Consider the following 17,955-nt stretch of genomic DNA (forward strand, 5'->3'; position numbering starts at 1 on the left):
ACCTTGATCTAGAAGATGCTTTCATTTCTCTTCACCCAGCAAAGGTTACATACACTGCAAAGCCAGAATTAAGATTCTTCTACTAGGAGCTCAGTCATTTTTTCCCCCATCAAACTACAAGTGTGTATGAAACATTCCCTCTGTGCCACTCTATGCTGGGGGTGATTGGAAGGAATTTAGTCTAAGGTGGAGGACATGTTTCTTTCACAGGGAGCCAGGCAAGAGCATCCAAAGCAGAAGAAAGCTCTGGCATCATTAGAGGCTAAATAGGAGAGGCTAATAAGAATACCAAAAAGAAAGATCACACCCACCCTCCACCTGCAGGGGGAAAAAAGAAAGAAAGAAAGATCATCTGTGCTTTATGGCTGCAATACTTAGGGGAGTCGGAGCATTTTATCTAAAGTGCTGTGCAGAGAGAGTTAGTGCTTCCTGCCTGCCCACAATTATAGGGGAGAAGACTGTGAGAAAATTCTCCCCTTCCCCATCCTCACCTGACAAAAGTGTGTATTTTGGGGGTGGTGGTGACCACCCCCAAAACACACACTTTTGTCAGGATGACTGCCCTCCTCTCTAGGGCAGAGAATGGGAGAGTGGTGGAGCTTGGACATAGATGGCTACTATGGCCAAGCCTCTGGTCTTGTCATTTGGCGAGGGCACAGATGCTGCACCTTACTAGGCACTGCAAGGGGCAGAGGGACACAATGTAGCTGAGAAGGCAAGTACAGAACATTTAGGTAAGTAATAAAATTATGAGAGTCTGAGGAGAATTGGTCATAGAAATTCAGGAAGCTCATAAAGACAGAGGATATTCTCAGCTGTCAGGACCAAGCAGGCTTCCTGGAGGAGGTGACTGGAAGAGTTACTAGGAACTGTTGCAATCTCCTAGAGGATCTTTGCACTCAAAGAACTCTCCAGGTTGCCGTTTTTAATATATGGTGAGCAGAAGTTGTCTTTTTTTGATGGGAGGAAGACTCTCCCATGTGGGAGGAGGAGGTAAATAAGAAAGAACATAATCTTGACCCTGTGATACTAAGCAGAGAAAGGGGCCCTGCATGCCCAGCAAGGAGCTGTCCGTTTCAGCACCACAGCCAGCATTTCAGCACCACAGCCAGCACTTCAGCACCGCAGCTGCATTTCAGCACTGCAGCCAGAGCACAATTAGAGAATGTTGTCTTAGTCTCCCTTGCCCCAGGCCCAACACTTGCACCAAACTTCCCAGCCCAGAGCCCTTACTAGACACTTACTAGTGCATGCCACTTCTGGGGGGTCAAAATCCGCTCTGTAATAGCCGGTCCGGCAGGTGCAAATGGGAGATGCCTCTGAGGGGGATCTGCTGTTGGAGGGGCAGTGTGAGCAGCCCTCAGCTTCCTGGCTGGCCTTGAACATCCCTGCAGGGCAGGCTGAAACACAAAGAGATCGTATGAAATTAGTGGGAGAGCGGCAGTGAGAGGCCTTTCCCTGGAACTGAAAAACAAAAGATTCTGATGCCACCCCACCCCACCCCCGCCAAAGGACATGGAGATATCCCCTGCCCAAGATGAGCATTTCAGAGTTAGAAAAGTCATGTTTAACACTTCCAAGTCTTCAAACATCCTTAGTGCAAAATACCTTCCTGGTACCAATGGCCTCTCTCACTTGAGCAATATGAATAATGATTCTTCCCTTTCACGTGTGTCAAGAGATTTAATTGAGAAAATGAATCTAATGTGTACTTCAGCATCTGGGACCTAGGTGATCTATAAATGGTTATTCCTTCCCTGTTCTACCTGGTTAATAGCCAGGGTGTTACCCTGAGCCATTCACTAAAGAAATCTTGCCTAATGTTCTTGGATGGGAAGGGGTCCTGGTTGACCAATGGACAAGACCCATGGTTCTGAAGTGCCATGTTGCAACACGTGTGAGGGGCACAGTGTGCTGTGCTAACAAGCACTTGTTATGAATGACAGTAAAGGACTGTATTTCATGAGTGATTCTTTAAAAGGAAATTAAAGTGATTTCAAGGTTACTGACTTAACAACATCATTTTCCCTTAATTGCATTTTGAAATGCTTTGGAGGGTGAGGCAAGAAAAGGATGGCTCTGCGGGCAGCGAACCAGGGAATGTGTCATGCACTGGGTGTCATCTATCATGCAGGGACACTGGGAAAGCCTGGCACAGCCTGGTGCCAACTAGAGGTGCCCTCAGATGTGAGGCACTTCCTCTTAACTCCCTGGGTAATCACCTTTGAAGAGACATGCCCCCAAAATCTGACTCCATCCAGTCCATCCCTCAGATTTCACCATGTCTCACCTACAGAGACCTTCTACTCCAGATATCTGGTCTCCTCCCTGCTGATTCCTCAAAATATTCCTCCTTTCTCTGAAGCCCTTTCTCACCATCTCAGTTCCTGACTCTTCCTGCCCCCAGGATTGTACTCTGGCTCATCTTCCTCTGAGACCAGGTAAACTTATTGCACGGTCAACTCATTTTGTTGTTTTTTTACACAGCTCACTAATTCATTCCACAAATATTTACTGTAACCCTTCTATGGACCTGATCCAGGGAATCTAGAGAACACAGCCTGCCTTCAAGAAGCTCTTGACCTAATCTTCATTCAATTCTAAAACAATGTGATCCTCACTGGAACAGAAGTAGCATTAATTATGGCATCTATTGATACAGAGCTCATCTTCCCAAATATATAGTTCCCTCCTGGCAAGTGCACAGTATCCTCTAATAATAGTGGTAGCCACCATCTGTTAACATTCTTGTTAAGTGCATTACATGCATTACTCTATGGGGTTGCTATTATTATCTCCATTTTGCTAATGAGGAAACTGAGACATGAAGAGGTTCAAAAAGTCATCCAGGATCACACTGTGGGAGAAATGATAGTAATAATATACACATGAACTATTTGGGAAATATCCACAGCTACTTTACTAAGACAAGAAGGAAGTCCTGCTTCCTGTGCTGGGAAAGTTTCCTCACTCCTTTGCTCACTTGATGAGAGATACAGTGTTTCGATTACTCTGGAAGTGGCCTGGGGTGGGAGCTCATCTTGGAAGAGAGGCAATTTCTGAATTGGAATGTTCTGGAATGACATAACCCAAGAATGTTTCATGGAGTCCACCTTCTTTGGATTGTTAGCATCTGTTCCTTACAAAACGGTTCTGAGTTCAGATATTTTGAAAATGTAGATTGAAAAGTTAATCTCATTTTTTATTACAGAATTTCTCAGAACTCCAAAAACTGGGGTATAGAATGCTATGTTTTCTCACCAAAATGCTCTATTTTGTAGAGTATCACCTGGGAGTCAAGTTTTGTGAAACACACTGAGGTAAATGTTGTCTAGATGATCCAACAAGGTCATTATAGATGTTTGTTGTGACGCATGTGAAAATGGGTCACTTGCTGACTCATCTTAGCACATTCAAAAGAAACTTCTCCATGGAAAGAAAAAAAATTAAATCTTTACTAAAGACTCAACAAATAATACACCAAAGTGAAAACTCTGAATAGTATACCCAAGTATTCTAGAATTTGAATTACTGGCCCATCTGTCCAAGCCCACTGAGGATCGTTTCTCCCTCTGTATGTTTCTTCCTCTCTTCCTTTCTTCTTCCCCAATATCTTTCTTGTCTCCTGTGAGAAGCACCTGGTCCTTTCCACTGTAAATCACCCAGCATTGCTGGGCCCCGTTCAGGTCTGGGGCTGAAGAATACAGAGTAATCCCAGGCCTGTCTGTCCAAACACAGCAGAAGCTCTTTCCCTGGAGAGTGGGGGAAGGGAAAGTGGTGTCTCTCATGCATTCATATGGTCCCGTCTGCACTGTAATTTTCTTAATGTATCAGTCTAAGAAGTACAACGTGTTTTCACTTTCTTTCCAGCACTTAAAAGCCTCTTTGCTTTGCATTTAATGAGTTAACAGCATAAACAATCATCTTGATATCCACAAGTGGTGAAGGGATTTGGAAAGTGCCTTCCTGAAATTTCTTATGAAGGGAGGCAAAGTCTCTGGACCCTAAGGCGGCCCCAAGGGGAAGAAATGGAGAAGAGCTGGTCCAGGCTGGACTTTACAGGAAGGTGCTCCCAGGAAGGTTGGGGAGAGAAGTCCTGGGAAGGGTGTGATTCCATCCTCCCCCGAGGCAGGGGACACCAGGCAGTGGTCAGACAACCCTGTATCTGATTCCTGGCTCTGCTGATTCCTGGGCGGGTGATCGATCCCTGGCCAGCCATGTATCCCTCAGCACCTCAACTTGTTCATCTGTATAAATGATCAATAAAAAATAAACTCGCACTTCTCACAGCTTCCACGGATCATTAGAATTTAATAAACTCAGATATTAAAATGTGCTACCATTAATAAGTACTAAATAATGCTAACTCCTCTCCATCCCAACAAACCCATTCTCTTTTGAAAGACAAGTTTTCTTCACAGGAACTTTTAGAATCCAGGGTTAGAATATAAGTTTTGAGTCCCAAAGCAGGCAAATGGAAGAATGCGTTTCTCCATAGATTATCTGTCTTATATAATAAGCGAAACATTATACCTATAACATATATCTTACCTATAATTACCTGAATGAATCTCCTTAATATTCATATTTCATAAGTTAAGATTTTAATTAATCTGTGTCTATACATTCCCTATCTTATAAAGAAGCAGCATTCTTAGGTTCATTTATTAAATTTTTAGATTGCAACTTGTAAGCATACTTGTGCTATATATTCTCATAGAATTAATGCTTTAAGTAATGGTTGAAGTGTCAGGCTAGTCCACAAAGCCTTTTCAACTCATCTTATAGCAGACACCACAAATAATAAATAAAAGTTAACAATAGAGTTATTTAACTAGGAATTTAGCACCAAAAAATAAATAAGAAAACTCTGCTGCCCCTGGAGAAAAAGCAACTTTAATTATTAGAGGTGATACATGGAGCTTCTGGGTAGATTCTGACAAAGAATAGTTAGTCCAAGGAAAAAGAAAGCAAATGGCCCAGGTGAGTCACCTGAGTATGCAAAGCAGCTGGGAGCAGTACAGTAGAGCAGGACTCTGAAAGCCTGGAGACCACACACCTGCCTAATGGCTCCACAGTTTCAGAAAATCGTCATTATAAACTGTGATAGCCTAACCAATCACCTATCCATACTTAAAGCATTTTAAGGTTGATAACACAATTCTTTGCATTAATATCCTTTTAAAACTCAGGGGTTGCCTTTCTGTCAATACAGAATTATGGTCACTATCACTACAGTTATGAGCCCCTCACTCACCAAATGCTAATTGAAGATCTACCGTGAGCCAGGCACCAGGCCAGAAACACAGACCAGAGTACAGGTTGGGGGCAGACTTTAGGAAGTGGCCATTGCGGTGGGGGAGGCAGATAATGGAAGGCTGATTCCGACATAGCGTGATCTGTGCTGTGCTTGTGTGTGCACTGGGGGACTGGTCAGGTAGGACGTAGATAATTTGGGGATCTGTTGTTATGAGTTAAAGACAAGAAACATTTCCCTGCGGTGACTAGGAGGTGAGATTCTGAAGGAGAGGCAAAGACAAAGCAAGAAGGAAAGAGGTGGAAGAATAGGCGAGGCAGGGAGGAAAATTAGGTCAGACAGTGCCCAGCCCAGGATCTCAGCGGAGAGGACTTCATTATTATTCCAGCAGGTGCTGGGCAGAGAAGAGGCTCCTGCGTCTTGCTGTGTAGTCACACAAGACCTTTGCCAGTGGGACACCTGTGCAGCCCACCTGTAACCAATGCAGCCCACAATCGCTTTGTTTCCTTAAGAAAAGGGAATTTACTTTCTTTCTTTGCAAGTGATCACAGTCCAGACAGGTAATAAATGAAGCTTTGGGGTGGCACCCCCTCTACACACACCTCTTCCCCTGTCCCCCGACTTTGACCGAGAGGAAGAAACAAGTCCTGAGTTCCCCATCCCTGAGCATGTGTTCGTTTTCCATTCCCCAGGCAAAACACACAGCATTTCCCTCCCTTTTTAAGGGACAAAAGACTGTATTCATGACCTCTAGCTGATACCCAGAAGGTCACCTTGGAATGCCCACCCAACTTCTCAGAGCCTCAAGGAGGTAACAAATTACCTGGTACTTACAATGCTCTCAAGAACCGCCCCCTTCGCGTCCCTGCACGCAGACTCCCAGTGACACTAAATCCATCACCTACAGTACTATTACTTTATAAAGAAACAGATTAAGTGTCTCATAAACAGTGCAGTGATTGAGATAATGGAAAGCGCCTCTCGTCCCCATCTGCAGCATCAGGTTATGAAGCATTTCCAAGCAGCCAGGAAGAGGAAATTAATAGAAGCAAGAGGGAATAACCACTTTTATGCAATTTCCTCAGGAGATAGTGGACCATCTAATCTATATTGGAACCCTTTAACCTGTCACTCAGCACTCACCAGAGCCTCTTTAGCTCTCACAAATTTTCTTGATATCGAAGGAAGATAAAATGAAAACCTCAAAACATTATTGTATAATTTTTATATGTGGAAGGTGCACATTGCCTCTGCCCCTCCCCCCTCATCTGAGGCTTCAGAAAACAACATTTTTATGCAGCAGAAATGTGGGAGAGCTTAACTATTCCCAGCGCGTGGTCCAGGGGGTCACAGCTACTCTGCAGGAAGGAAATCTCTCCTTGCATTTTAAATGTGATTCTTCCCTCCACTACCGCCTTCTGTCCTTGCTCTTTCTTTTTAATAATCTGATTAGTTCTCTTGATCTAATTTTTCTCCCCCAAATGAGTTTGCAAAGGTTCATGCCAATGAATATTCATCCCCTGTTTAAGAACCTGGTGCCTTTTTCTCAAGGCAGGTGCAGCTCAGCAGCTGGCTCGGAGGTCTGCCTGCCTCTCCCGGTAACAGTGAGACGGGGCAAGGCACCTGCTCCTGGCCGGGAAGAAAGGTTTGCAGCCCTGACCTCCTTGCTCCTAGAACCTCCCTTCCTCTCCACACTTGCTCCAGCTCTGTAAAAGGCAAAAGAGGGTGGGCGCCCCAGCAGCTGCTGAGAACTGGGATGGATGCCGTGGTGGCCGAGTGGGGAGGCGAGAGGTTCCTACAAGACATGCACACAGCTCTGCATCTCTTGTGGCCTCACATTGGCCCAATATTTAGACTCACTCCTGTGGCCCAATGTCCCCATCAACTTCACATTATTTTATTTATTTTTATTTATTTTTATCCTCACTCGAGGACATTTTTCCATTTTTTGTTCAGTAGAGTGGAGTGGGGGACATCAACGTGAAAGGGACACATCGAGTGGCTGCCACCTGCACGACCCAACCAGGGCTGGGGACAAACTGCAACCGTGGTACGTGCCCTTAGCGGGAACCGAACCTGGGTCTCTCTGGACCGCAGGCCGATGCTCTAACCACTGAGCCAAACCGGCCAGGGCTCAACTTCACATTACTGACGGCTGACACCATGGGTACTTGACTCTGGAATTCCAGGCTCCCTGGAGGCAGTGGCCTGGGGCCTCTGTGCTGAAATTCCCTCATCTGCTCTCACCAGCAGTCTTTGCTCTTCCCACAAAGGGGTGCCCCCAAACAATCTCAGGGACCCATGGCCTTGTGATGCTCCTACTTCCCCTTATATTCACAGCAATATGTTGGAAAAACTGGTAGCAGAGAAGTAGTTCCCAGGCACGCATGCATCCATCCATCCAACTCCTGTCCTGGCTTGAAAGTCGGGTGAAGGCTGATGCCAGGGCTTGTCATCTTTGCATTCCCCCCTCCCCCCCGAGCTTAGCACGAGCTTATGGGGTATGCAGTCTGTGACTGGTCGAACTGAATGCTCACCAAAGGCTGCGATAAGAACCAAGATAAAAGCAGTGATCAAGCCCCGGCCGGTTTGGCTCAGCGGTTAGAGAATCAGCCCGCAGACCAAAGAGTTGTGAGTTCCATTCTGGTCAAGGGCACGTGCCTCATTGCGGCTCGTCCCCAGCCCTGGTCAGAGCATTGCGGGAGGCAGCCAGCCGATGTGACACTCTCACGCGGATGCTTCTCTCTCTCCCTCCCTCCCACTCTGTCTGAAGATAAATGGAAAATACCCTCGGGTGAAGATTTAAAAAAAAAAAAAAAGCTGTGATAAAAATAATACCAACGCTAATAGGATCTTCAAATTAGAGGGTATGAGACAATGGTCACTCCCGTGCAAAGTGTGGATTCTTGAAGCTTTTCTGTATTAAGACCTTCAAACTGTTCAGAAGTTGGATTCAACAATTCTCTTTCTAAAGACTCATTTTGAAGAAAAAGCAAGCAGATGTGGAAAAAGATTTATATTAATGGATGTTTATCCCAGTGTTATTCAAAATATGGAGAGAAGACACAAAGGAGGGGAAAAAAAAAAAGAAAACCCAAAAGTCAAATAATTGGGTACTGACTAATCACATCATGGAACATCCATATAATGGAATACTACACAGTCATTAAAGGTATGCTATGGAAAAGTATTTTAAAAGTTGGTTTAAAACTATAATAGAATATAAACGTCATTATACACACATACACATGCACATACATACATATACATATATGCATATATATATGTGTGTATATGTATATATATATATATATATATATATATATATATAACCATACTCACTGAAATGAAAGCTGCAAGCAACAGCATTACTGATGGTGATTTTGTGCTTTTCTGTAATTTCCCAATGTTTTGTATTATATATATGAGACTTGAGTAATCAAAGAAAATCTCAAACACTACTTTTTTAAATTTGGGGGAGGACACAAAAGTATGGATGGCATCCTCCGAGCTGAGCTGAGCTGAGCAGGACAGGTCAGACTGGGCTGCTTACAGAGAAAAGTTCTACCCCAGAGTTGGAGATGCCTGTGCCAGAGGTCTTTGGAGGAAGGAGAGAGTAAAGAAAACCTGGGAAGGCTGCCTGGAGAAGGTGGCACATGCACAGGCCTTGAAGGATGGGTAAAAGGTGATGCAGAAATGGGAGGGTGGGAGAGTAGGAAACAGGGCCCAAGACTCTGAGAGCCCTGGCTTGCCTGTGGAACCTCTGAGTAGCTGCAGAAGTTGCCAGTAACACAAAGCAGTTATGAGGGGCATGGCAGGAGGTGGACTGGGGCACTTTCACTTCTATGTGGACCTGTGCACATGAAACCAAATGGATCTCCAGGTCCTGCCTTCCTGGGCCTGGTGCCAGCTGTAATGGCCTGAGCAGAGGGGATACTCAGCTGTGTCATGCATTCGTGTCACTCTGGATGACACGTGCTGAAATTGATGCGTGCTCCCAGCACCATGACACAGACAGGACTGCAACTTCCAGTGCCATCGAGCTGCTCAGAAAGCAGGAGCTGCAGCGAGCCTAGAACGCGTCAATCAGCATGGAAGTTGTTAAAGAGGTAGGGTCAGGGTGAGGCACTTTGCCTTGGTGTCAGGACTGGAGGGGGACAAGCAGAAGAGCAATGTTCAAAGGGGAAGGGTAGGCACCTAAGTTCTTGTCATCAGTGGCTCCCTGTCCGCAGAGACCAGCGGACACAGCACAGCCAAGGCCCACGTCCAGGCACGGGAGGCTAGGCTGGGCTGGGTGGCGGAGCCTCGCAGAAGGGAGTTCAGGGCTGCATCCTGCCACGTTGGCCCGAGGCCAATAGGGTCGCATAAAACTAGCTCAGGTGTTTTCTAATCATGTAGGCCAGTGATTCTCAAACTGTGGTCTCCAAACCACCACCAGCAACAGCAGCATCACCTGAGAACTTGGAGAAACAGAATCTCAGACCACACTCCACACCACTGAAGCAGAAACCATGGGTGGGGCCAGCAGTCAGTGGTCGGAAGCCCTCCAGGTGATCCTGACGCAGCTTCGAATGAAAGCCACTGCCCTGGACCAGCTGGGAGAGGAAACATCACAGCCTCGGGGGCTGGGAAAGCCGCCACTGACGGGTTGTGTGACCTTAAGCAAATTACTTCCCCCTCTGAACCTCGGACCCCTCGTCTGTTTAAAAATGCGCTAGCTCCAAGATCAGTGTATGCAGGTATACTTTTCAGAATGTGTCATCTCCTCGATAATTGGCAGATGTTTTATGCAAGAAGTCAAGCTGAGTGTCTTTGTGAATTAGTCATTTTAAAGGATTTAAAATGACAGTTTTCTCTATACTTGGAGCTGTGCTAGGCACTGGGATACACAAATGGGTGACACACTCCAAGACCTCCCCTCAAACCCACCCCCATGGGACTGCATCCTCCTGGAAAAACAGGCTCCAACAGGCAATTCCAACAGATAGGATCAGTGTGAGTCTGGGAGGGTCTTGGGCCAGTGACAGTTAAGACATAAAGAATAAATAAAAGTTGAGTTAGTGAGGGAAGGTAGAAAACCTTCCACATGGAGAGAGTAACATGTGCAAAGTCCCAGGAGAAAGAAGATGACTCAGTCTGTGTGTCTGTGGTCAAGGTCAGTGTAAGTATCACAGGCTCAGGCAGACAGCAGGTGTGCAGTGGGCCGGGGGAGATCAGTCCGTGAGGAGGCTGAGTCTGGAGAGAGAGCCTGAGCTCCTGGATCAAGGCCCTGAGGTCAGGAAGTCACTGATGGGATTAAGTTTGGGAAGAAACACAACTGCATTGTTGTTTCTGAAAGATCACACTGGCTGCTGGGAAGAGAATGAACTGGAGCAGTGGAGACCGTCAGGGGGAGACACTGTAGCCCAAAAAGAGCGAGGAGGACCAGGGTGGTAGGAACGAAGAGATGTAGATGGATTTAAGAGTCATTCAGAAGAGGAGAACCTCTGCCATTCAAGGGATATGCACTGAGCTCCTGCTGGGTGCCAGGCACTGGGCTGGGTGCCGGGCACTGGGCTGGGTGCCAGGCAGTAGTCTGGGTGCTGGGCACTGGGCTGGGTGCTGGGAGTCAAAGACGAGGACCCATCATCTGGCTTGTGTCCCTGCTCATCCTCCACGTTCCATCCACTTAGGTTAGGTCTTTCCTTCTTCCTGGGGTTCTCTTTAAAAAACCAGCAACCTGGCAGTGGGTTCACTGTCCCTAAAATTCGAGTGTTTGGGGAGTGACATTAGGAAAGGGCCCAGAGCAGGGAAGGGGGATGGGTCGCTCAGAAACCAGAACTGATTTGGCGCCTCTGGCTCTCTCCCCAAGTCTGTCTCCTAACGGCCAGCCTGCGTACAGCGTTAAAGGGTCCCCTGCACCAAGGAGGGGTGGACAGTCTTTAGACTCAGGAATCCTCAGAGCAGCCAGAGCCGTCAGGACTTTGGACTGGGACCCCTGGGAGCGGTCCTCTAGCTGGAGACCCAGCCACCACATCAACTTTATTTCACTGGCCCCTGAAGGTGTGGCATTACCTGAGCCCCTCCCAAAAGGCCAACTGTCCAGCCAGTAGCTGCTGAGAGGCTCATGGGGCAACTTCCTGAGCTTCAGCCCAACAGGGCCCCTCCCTTGTACATGCATGTCTCATTCATTCAACATGCATTTGGGGATCATTCCTATGTGCCCTGAGTTAGGTATGAGAGAGTCACTTTCTTATCATTTGGAAAGAAGAAAGCTATTGTTGAGGAGTGAAGGTAGACATGTAGAGAATCAGAAGTGAAAGGGGGCACCGGGGGAGCCTCCAACCCAAAGGCAGCAAATGGCCAGGTGGCGACGAAATTCTCAAGGCGGTGGGCTTCCAGAGTAGGGCAAGGCCAGCGGATGTTCCAGCCAGGTGGTGAAGGAGGTGGATGAGCCTGTGCTGGGGCAGGGGTGGCAGATGTGTCCTTTAAAAGAGGGCAGAAGCACCTGCCAGCAGCCAGGGCAGGCTCTTTTAAGGGATCCCTCCCCTGTCCCCTCTTCAATACCAGGGGGGTGCTTCTTGGAGCAGAGGAAGGTAAGGGCCAGATCACTTTGGCCACAACCAGGGGTCCCAAGGTCTTCTCATCCTAATTGGACCCAATGGGCCACCAGCTGCCAGGCCTGGGCTCCCCCTGCTCTGCCAGGGTGTGGAAAGGGCAGGGAATCCCCAGATGTCCCCTCCGCAGGCCCTGTCTCCACCCGAGGCAGAGCCTGGCTGCCAACATGCTACAGACACCATCAGTCTGGTAGCTCTGGGCAGCAGGCGAGGGGGACATATGCTGGCGGTCAGGCTGCTTCCTGTATTTTCAAACTGAAATGTTTACCCTCTGAGAAAAGTCTTACTTTTAAGTTTTACCCCTGACACAGATTCCCTTGATGAAATCCCTTTAAAAATAATTTAAAAGCAAGTTCTTAAGATAAACGAAGGCGATTTCTCACTATGTTTCTCATGCCAGACGACAGCAAGAAGCCACCAGGGCTCCTGCTCTTTCCCAAGGGCCAGGGGCCTGGGCGGGCCACCTGCACACATAGCCAGCCAGGCCCGTGGGTCATCACCTCCAGAGCCCACCCCGCTTTCCCTCGCTCTCTCTGCTTTTCACAGAGCCGATACGGAAAAACAAACAAAACCAAAGGCACCAGCCACCAATCTCATGTCCCCTCCAAAACCTGGCCAGGCAAGTGGTACTCTCCTCTTAGGGAAGGCTGTTTCTCCCTTCACAAGCTGCCTCACCCTGGGCCTTTGCGAGTCCAGGCAGCCAGGACAGGAAAGACCTTAGAAATACCCGTGAACAGAGTTAACAAGTACCCAGCACAGCCACCATCACCACTGCCCTCTGCCAGCCACGGCAGACGCCACCCATCAGTCACGGCGCCATTCCCAGACCACTCCCAGAGTCTTTAACTCAGTGACCCAGGGAGCTGCTACCTGTGGATCAAAGTGGCACACCCCAGAGCTCTGAGGGGAAAAGTGAGACCCAGGGAAGGCACTGAGTACCTTGCAGAAGTGCACAGTCAGCAGGGGAACCAGAACCAGCCACAGTGTCCGCTTCGCCTTCCCATGTGGCCCCTTCAGCAGGATGAGCCAACTGCAGCTCTGCGGACTCACCTCTCCCCTGCCCCCGGCTGCCTCAACTCTCTCTCTTTCTCATCTTTGAGGTCAGCCCCACAGCACAGCCTCCTCTCCGGCTGGGAGGCCAGGGCACCTAATTATTCTCTCTGTGTGCACCCAGGAAAGAGCTGCATTATGTTTAAGTAAGTGTAGCTAAGAGGTGCCGTATCTCAAGAGAAGGTCAAGTGCTGCATATGTATAATGTAAGATGAAGATTTCCCCCTTCTGTGGTGTACTTGATAAAATAATTTTGCTGTGACCTTTGCAGAAACCCAGGAGTAGAAATGGGCACAGCAAAATTTCTAGCTTCTCCCCAGGTCTCAAAGTCATAAACAGTAATGATGGAGCACAAGCTCTGAGGCTTAAATTGTCAAGTTGTATTACTGGAAATATCTTGACAGGTGAGGGGCAGGAATTCCCCCTCCACCGCACTGGCCTGGCCCATGGGCCCAAAAAGTGTGTGGCATGCCCCTCCCCCGAGAATGTCAGAGAAAGGAGGCCTGTCCAAGGTGGCATAGGAGCCAAAGTTAGGTCCAGTGGCTCTGCCACACCCTTGCCAGGAGGGCTTGTTGGGCCTATCTCAGCTCCCGACTTGCAGTGGTGGTGGGTGGACTGCAGTGGTGGTGAGTGGACTGCAGTGGTGGTGGGTGGGCTGCAGTGATGGTGGGTGTACTGCAGTGGTGGTGGGTGGACTGCAGTGGTGGTCGGTGACATGCAGTGATGGTGGGTGACATGCAGTGATGGTGGGTGGATTACAGTGATGGTGGGTGGATTACAGTGATGGTGGGTGGGCTGCAGTGGTGGTGGGTGGATTACAGTGATGGTGGGTGGGCTGCAGTGGTGGTGGGTGGGCTGCAGTGATAGTGGGTGGATTACAGTGATGGTGGGTGGATTACAGTGGTGGTGGGTGGGCTGCAGTGGTGGTGGGTGGATTACAGTGATGGTGGGCGGGCTGCAGTGATGGTGGATACAGCATTTTGCACATCTCAGCGTCAACTCAGAAAAAGTGAGTAACTATGGGCAATGATACTGAAATAACAAGGTTATACTCATTCCCCAAATTCTCCAAGTGGGAGTGAATGTGACAAGGCAGATAATTTGCGGGACCTTTATCCAAAAGGCTGAAGGCAGACAAAGTTGGCACAACCCACTGTGTCTGACTCGTGACATTTGCTCAGGAGCCTTATCAAGTCTGAAGGAGCCTCTGAACAGAGAGATGGGGCTCACGGTTTCTGGAATAGGGAGGATGCCCTCCTTCAGAGCAGCTGGGCAGGGCCAACCCTAGGCACTGAGCCCCTGAGGCCATGTGAGTGGACTAGTGGGTGCTGCCAATCAGAGCAGCTGAAGGCCCCACTGTGAGGAGGTGAAAAGGGGATGAACTGCGTGTTCTCTCCAGCGATCGTTTGTTCCTAAGTGCCGAGAGGTCATTTCCAGAGTCTGTGTGCACCCCCCCATTTGCAGTTCCTGGATAAATATTAGCATTGGCAACTGCCTTCAGATTTGTCAGTTAAACATGATTAAGGGAGAAGCTTGCCACACAGATCAGAGGTGGTAAGGGTGCCCTTAGCACTGAGATTTCAGTGTGAACTTAGAGGGAGCCATTCAAGGGAAGGCCCCAACAGGAAGGACCCAGGGAATGACCCAAGGGAGGGCCAGGAGGGAGGACTGGGGGAAGCAGGCTGGCCTACTGAGCAGCTTGGCAAAAACTTTCCCACAGGAAACAGGTCCAGGGCTGGAGGGAGGACAGGAGTCTAGGACAGGAGGCCACTGTGCTGGTCCCTCTGCTGCAGAGGAAGGGGCCGGGGGCCCAGCCCCCTCTCACCCCCAGCACCCTTCTAAGGCAAGGTCTGTGGTTGCCAAGCTGACCACCATCTGCTAGAATTCATTACAAAGCTGTGTCCATGTTAATAACAATAATGTTATTAATTACAACAATGACCAGTATTTAAGTAAGTATTTGTTGTGGGCCATGTACTTGAGTCCTCAGCATGACCTCATTTCATCCCCCTGACCCCCCTAAAAGACATGTGCTACAATTATTCCCATTTCACACATTAGGAAACTGAGGCTCAAATAAGGTCAGCAGCTTGTCCAAGGTCCTAAAGCCAGTGGTGAAGCTAGGAACTGAACATGGGCTGCCTGAATCCAGAGACTTGATAGCTCACTGGTTGGGGTGTTTTAAAACCAAGTAAATTTCCTTGGAACCAACAAAAACTAGTGTGTATCATGTTAAGTATAAACCATGCCAGCATGACTTCTTGAAGAAAAGAAAATCAATGCTAAAACCTTCGCTACTTACAGCCATAGGAAGTGAGTTCTACAATCTTTTTGAGTCTGTTTTCTTAACTGCAAAAATGGAATAACAATAGTCCCTATCTCATGCAATTGTTTTGATGATTGAATGAGATAATGAATATACAATGTTTGGTGAACGCCTGGCCTCTAATAACTACTCAATAAAAACTAGCTGTTATATTATTCCATTATATAATTATTATGTGTTCACTATAGGTAATATGTCATCACCTTACTATTGTGTTATATTTTTAAAAGTTAACATTTGCCCCACCATATGGAATATCCCCTTCAAGGTTGGATAACACATGTGCATTGACTCGAATCACTAAGATCTAGGGATATAAGCAAAAGTATATGTGTATTTTGAACAGCGAACATCTGGAGAGAAAGCTAGCTCGTTCCCCCACCCTTTCTTCATTCTTGCTGGCTGGAAAACAGACACAATGGCTAGAACTCCAGCAGCTATCTTGGACTATGAGGTAGAAATTGTGCACTAAAGATCTCAGAGCAACAAGTTAGAATATACTTGGGTCTCCAACACCATACCACGAATGCCCTACCAGCCTGGATTTATTTTACATGACATAAAAAAAAAAAAATTCTCAATATTTTTAAAACCAAATCATCTTACATTTTTCTATTTCTCATAGACAAATATAATTCTAGCATAACATTTTTTCCAACGAAACTATGTAAGGAAGAGAGTATTATTCCCATTTCACTGGCAATGATATTGAGACTCAGAAAGGTAAAATAGTATGTGACAGCTAGTCTGTGGCAGAGGCAGAATTCAAAACCAGGTCGACCTGACTTCAAAGCTGATACCTTTCTGTTATTTACGCAGGTAAATTATTCATGGGGGTCCGGCATTCTGTGTTGATGGGTATGTGCACTGAGGCTGGAGAACACACATGTCAAGTGCACATGAGGTCAGATGAGAGGCTTGGGAAAGGGACAAGATGTGTTTCTTTTCTGCTCACTGAAGACATCTTGCCCTACTTTCCCTTCCTCCAAGGGGGCTGGGGGCCGACAACTATGGTCTACAGCATACGCTGGCTCTGAGCCCCTGAGTCCCTGCCTGCCTGAATTCTTGACCAGATGTGGAAAGGTGATGTATGGACGTGGTCACTGTATCCTGCAGAGGCCAGCTCCGAAAGGCAAATTCATCTTCCCAGTGGCTTCTGGGAGGCAGAGGGAAACAAAGAGAGTGTAAATAGTGGGACTGGCTGCATTTCCAGAGGACCAGAGGATGCTTGGGCAGCTCAACAGTGAGGGGGGGTATGGGGTGAGAGTTCACCAATGCTGATGGGTTCTACTTCTAGCAGGTGCCAGCTTCCTAGAATATGAGATGTTTGCTATTTACATGGCACATGGGCATCTATAATCAATTATTGTCTACTGACACCCCATGTCAAATGTGTTAAAGGAGCCTATCACCTTTACTCCCACTTCCCAGGTGACTTTAGGATGGGGTACAGGAACGGGGAAGAGCCAGCCTGCGGTCCGTTAGCGTCGGGGCACAGATCTGTGAGTGCCAAGGAAACCGTGAGCATTGAAGCCTGGGTTTCATCGTCATCAGCTAATAATCGTTATAATCCTATGAAACTTCATTACTGAATTCCCCCTTTACCATTTCTACATGTAACACTCATTTGTTAATAACCAAGATAAAGGTCCATAAAACAATATTGCTCCCCTGTAACACGTCTTTCTCCTCGCTCTCAATAAGAATCCAGAATTTCATCAGAAGAATATAAACGCTTCACCAAGATATGTCAATTATTTCGAGATGACAGGTATTCGATTCCCAAATTCATCAGTGGGGACTGAAAATGTATTGGCTCATCAAGCAAAGCACATTCCTGGAAGTGCCCTCACCATTTGGGAATCAAATAATAATTGCAATACCAACACCTTGACTTTCTAATGGAATTTTTCAAGGAGCTAAAGGGTTTTGACACATTCCCCCACCAACTCACTATCAGATTTATCTTCTTTGTAGGCTTCTGAAATACTGAAGGCACGGGTTTTATTCTTCCCATTTTGCAGAGGAAGAAACTCAGATTCTGAACACAGAAGCTGAGTGACTTACATGAACAAAGCATGTTGGAGGCAAAGGAAAGATAGGTAGCAGCTCTTTCACTCTGGGGTTCAATCACTTGACTACATAACTTCAGAAACATCGCTCCTTAGATCCAGGCCCTGACCTGGCTGCTGCAGAAACAGAGCAGAGTATTCTCAAGGTACACTAGTATTCTAAGGTATATGTAACAGTATAAGACAGCATGATTAATGTGAAAGAGCAGCATTGTAGGAGTGGGGAGAAAAGAGGCAATCCTCTCTGTATATTAGTTGGGAGAGAGGAAAAGTTCCTTTGAGGACATGACAACTGATCTGGGTTTTGAAGCGTGAATAGGAGTTTACTAAGGTAAAATGAAGGAAAGCATTCCAGGCAAAGGAAATGTCATATGCAAAAACACGGTAATGGGAAAGAATCAAAGATGCTTAGAAGCTAGCTGTTGTCCTTGCTGAATGCTCATTACCAATCTAATGAGGCAGAAAATTCTGCCTTCATGGGATCAGATATCGGATATTCCAAATAGTCTGGAATTAATCTTGGAGTGGGGCAGAATGTTAAACTGAGTCTTGAAATAAGTAGTAATCATGGATATATTTGGGGATCACCCCCAACTCCTAATACCGAGTGTCTCTAGATGAGTGCGGCCAGTTCCTCCCTCTCCCAGGTAATCC

General features: G+C 47.1%; 1 protein-coding gene across 1 annotated transcript in view; it reads right to left on the bottom strand.

Moving 5' to 3' along the window:
• EPHB1 (EPH receptor B1) overlaps positions 1-17,955 on the bottom strand; it is a 413,891-nt gene that overhangs the window by 138,937 nt on the left and 256,999 nt on the right. The window contains exon 4 of the mRNA XM_036266458.1: positions 1,245-1,400. Within this exon, the coding sequence (XP_036122351.1) occupies positions 1,245-1,400 (156 nt within the window). The remainder of the gene's footprint in view (positions 1-1,244; positions 1,401-17,955) is intronic.

Source organism: Molossus molossus, unplaced genomic scaffold, assembly GCF_014108415.1.
Source record: "Molossus molossus isolate mMolMol1 unplaced genomic scaffold, mMolMol1.p scaffold_m16_p_18, whole genome shotgun sequence".
NCBI classification, from domain to species: Eukaryota; Metazoa; Chordata; class Mammalia; order Chiroptera; family Molossidae; genus Molossus; species Molossus molossus.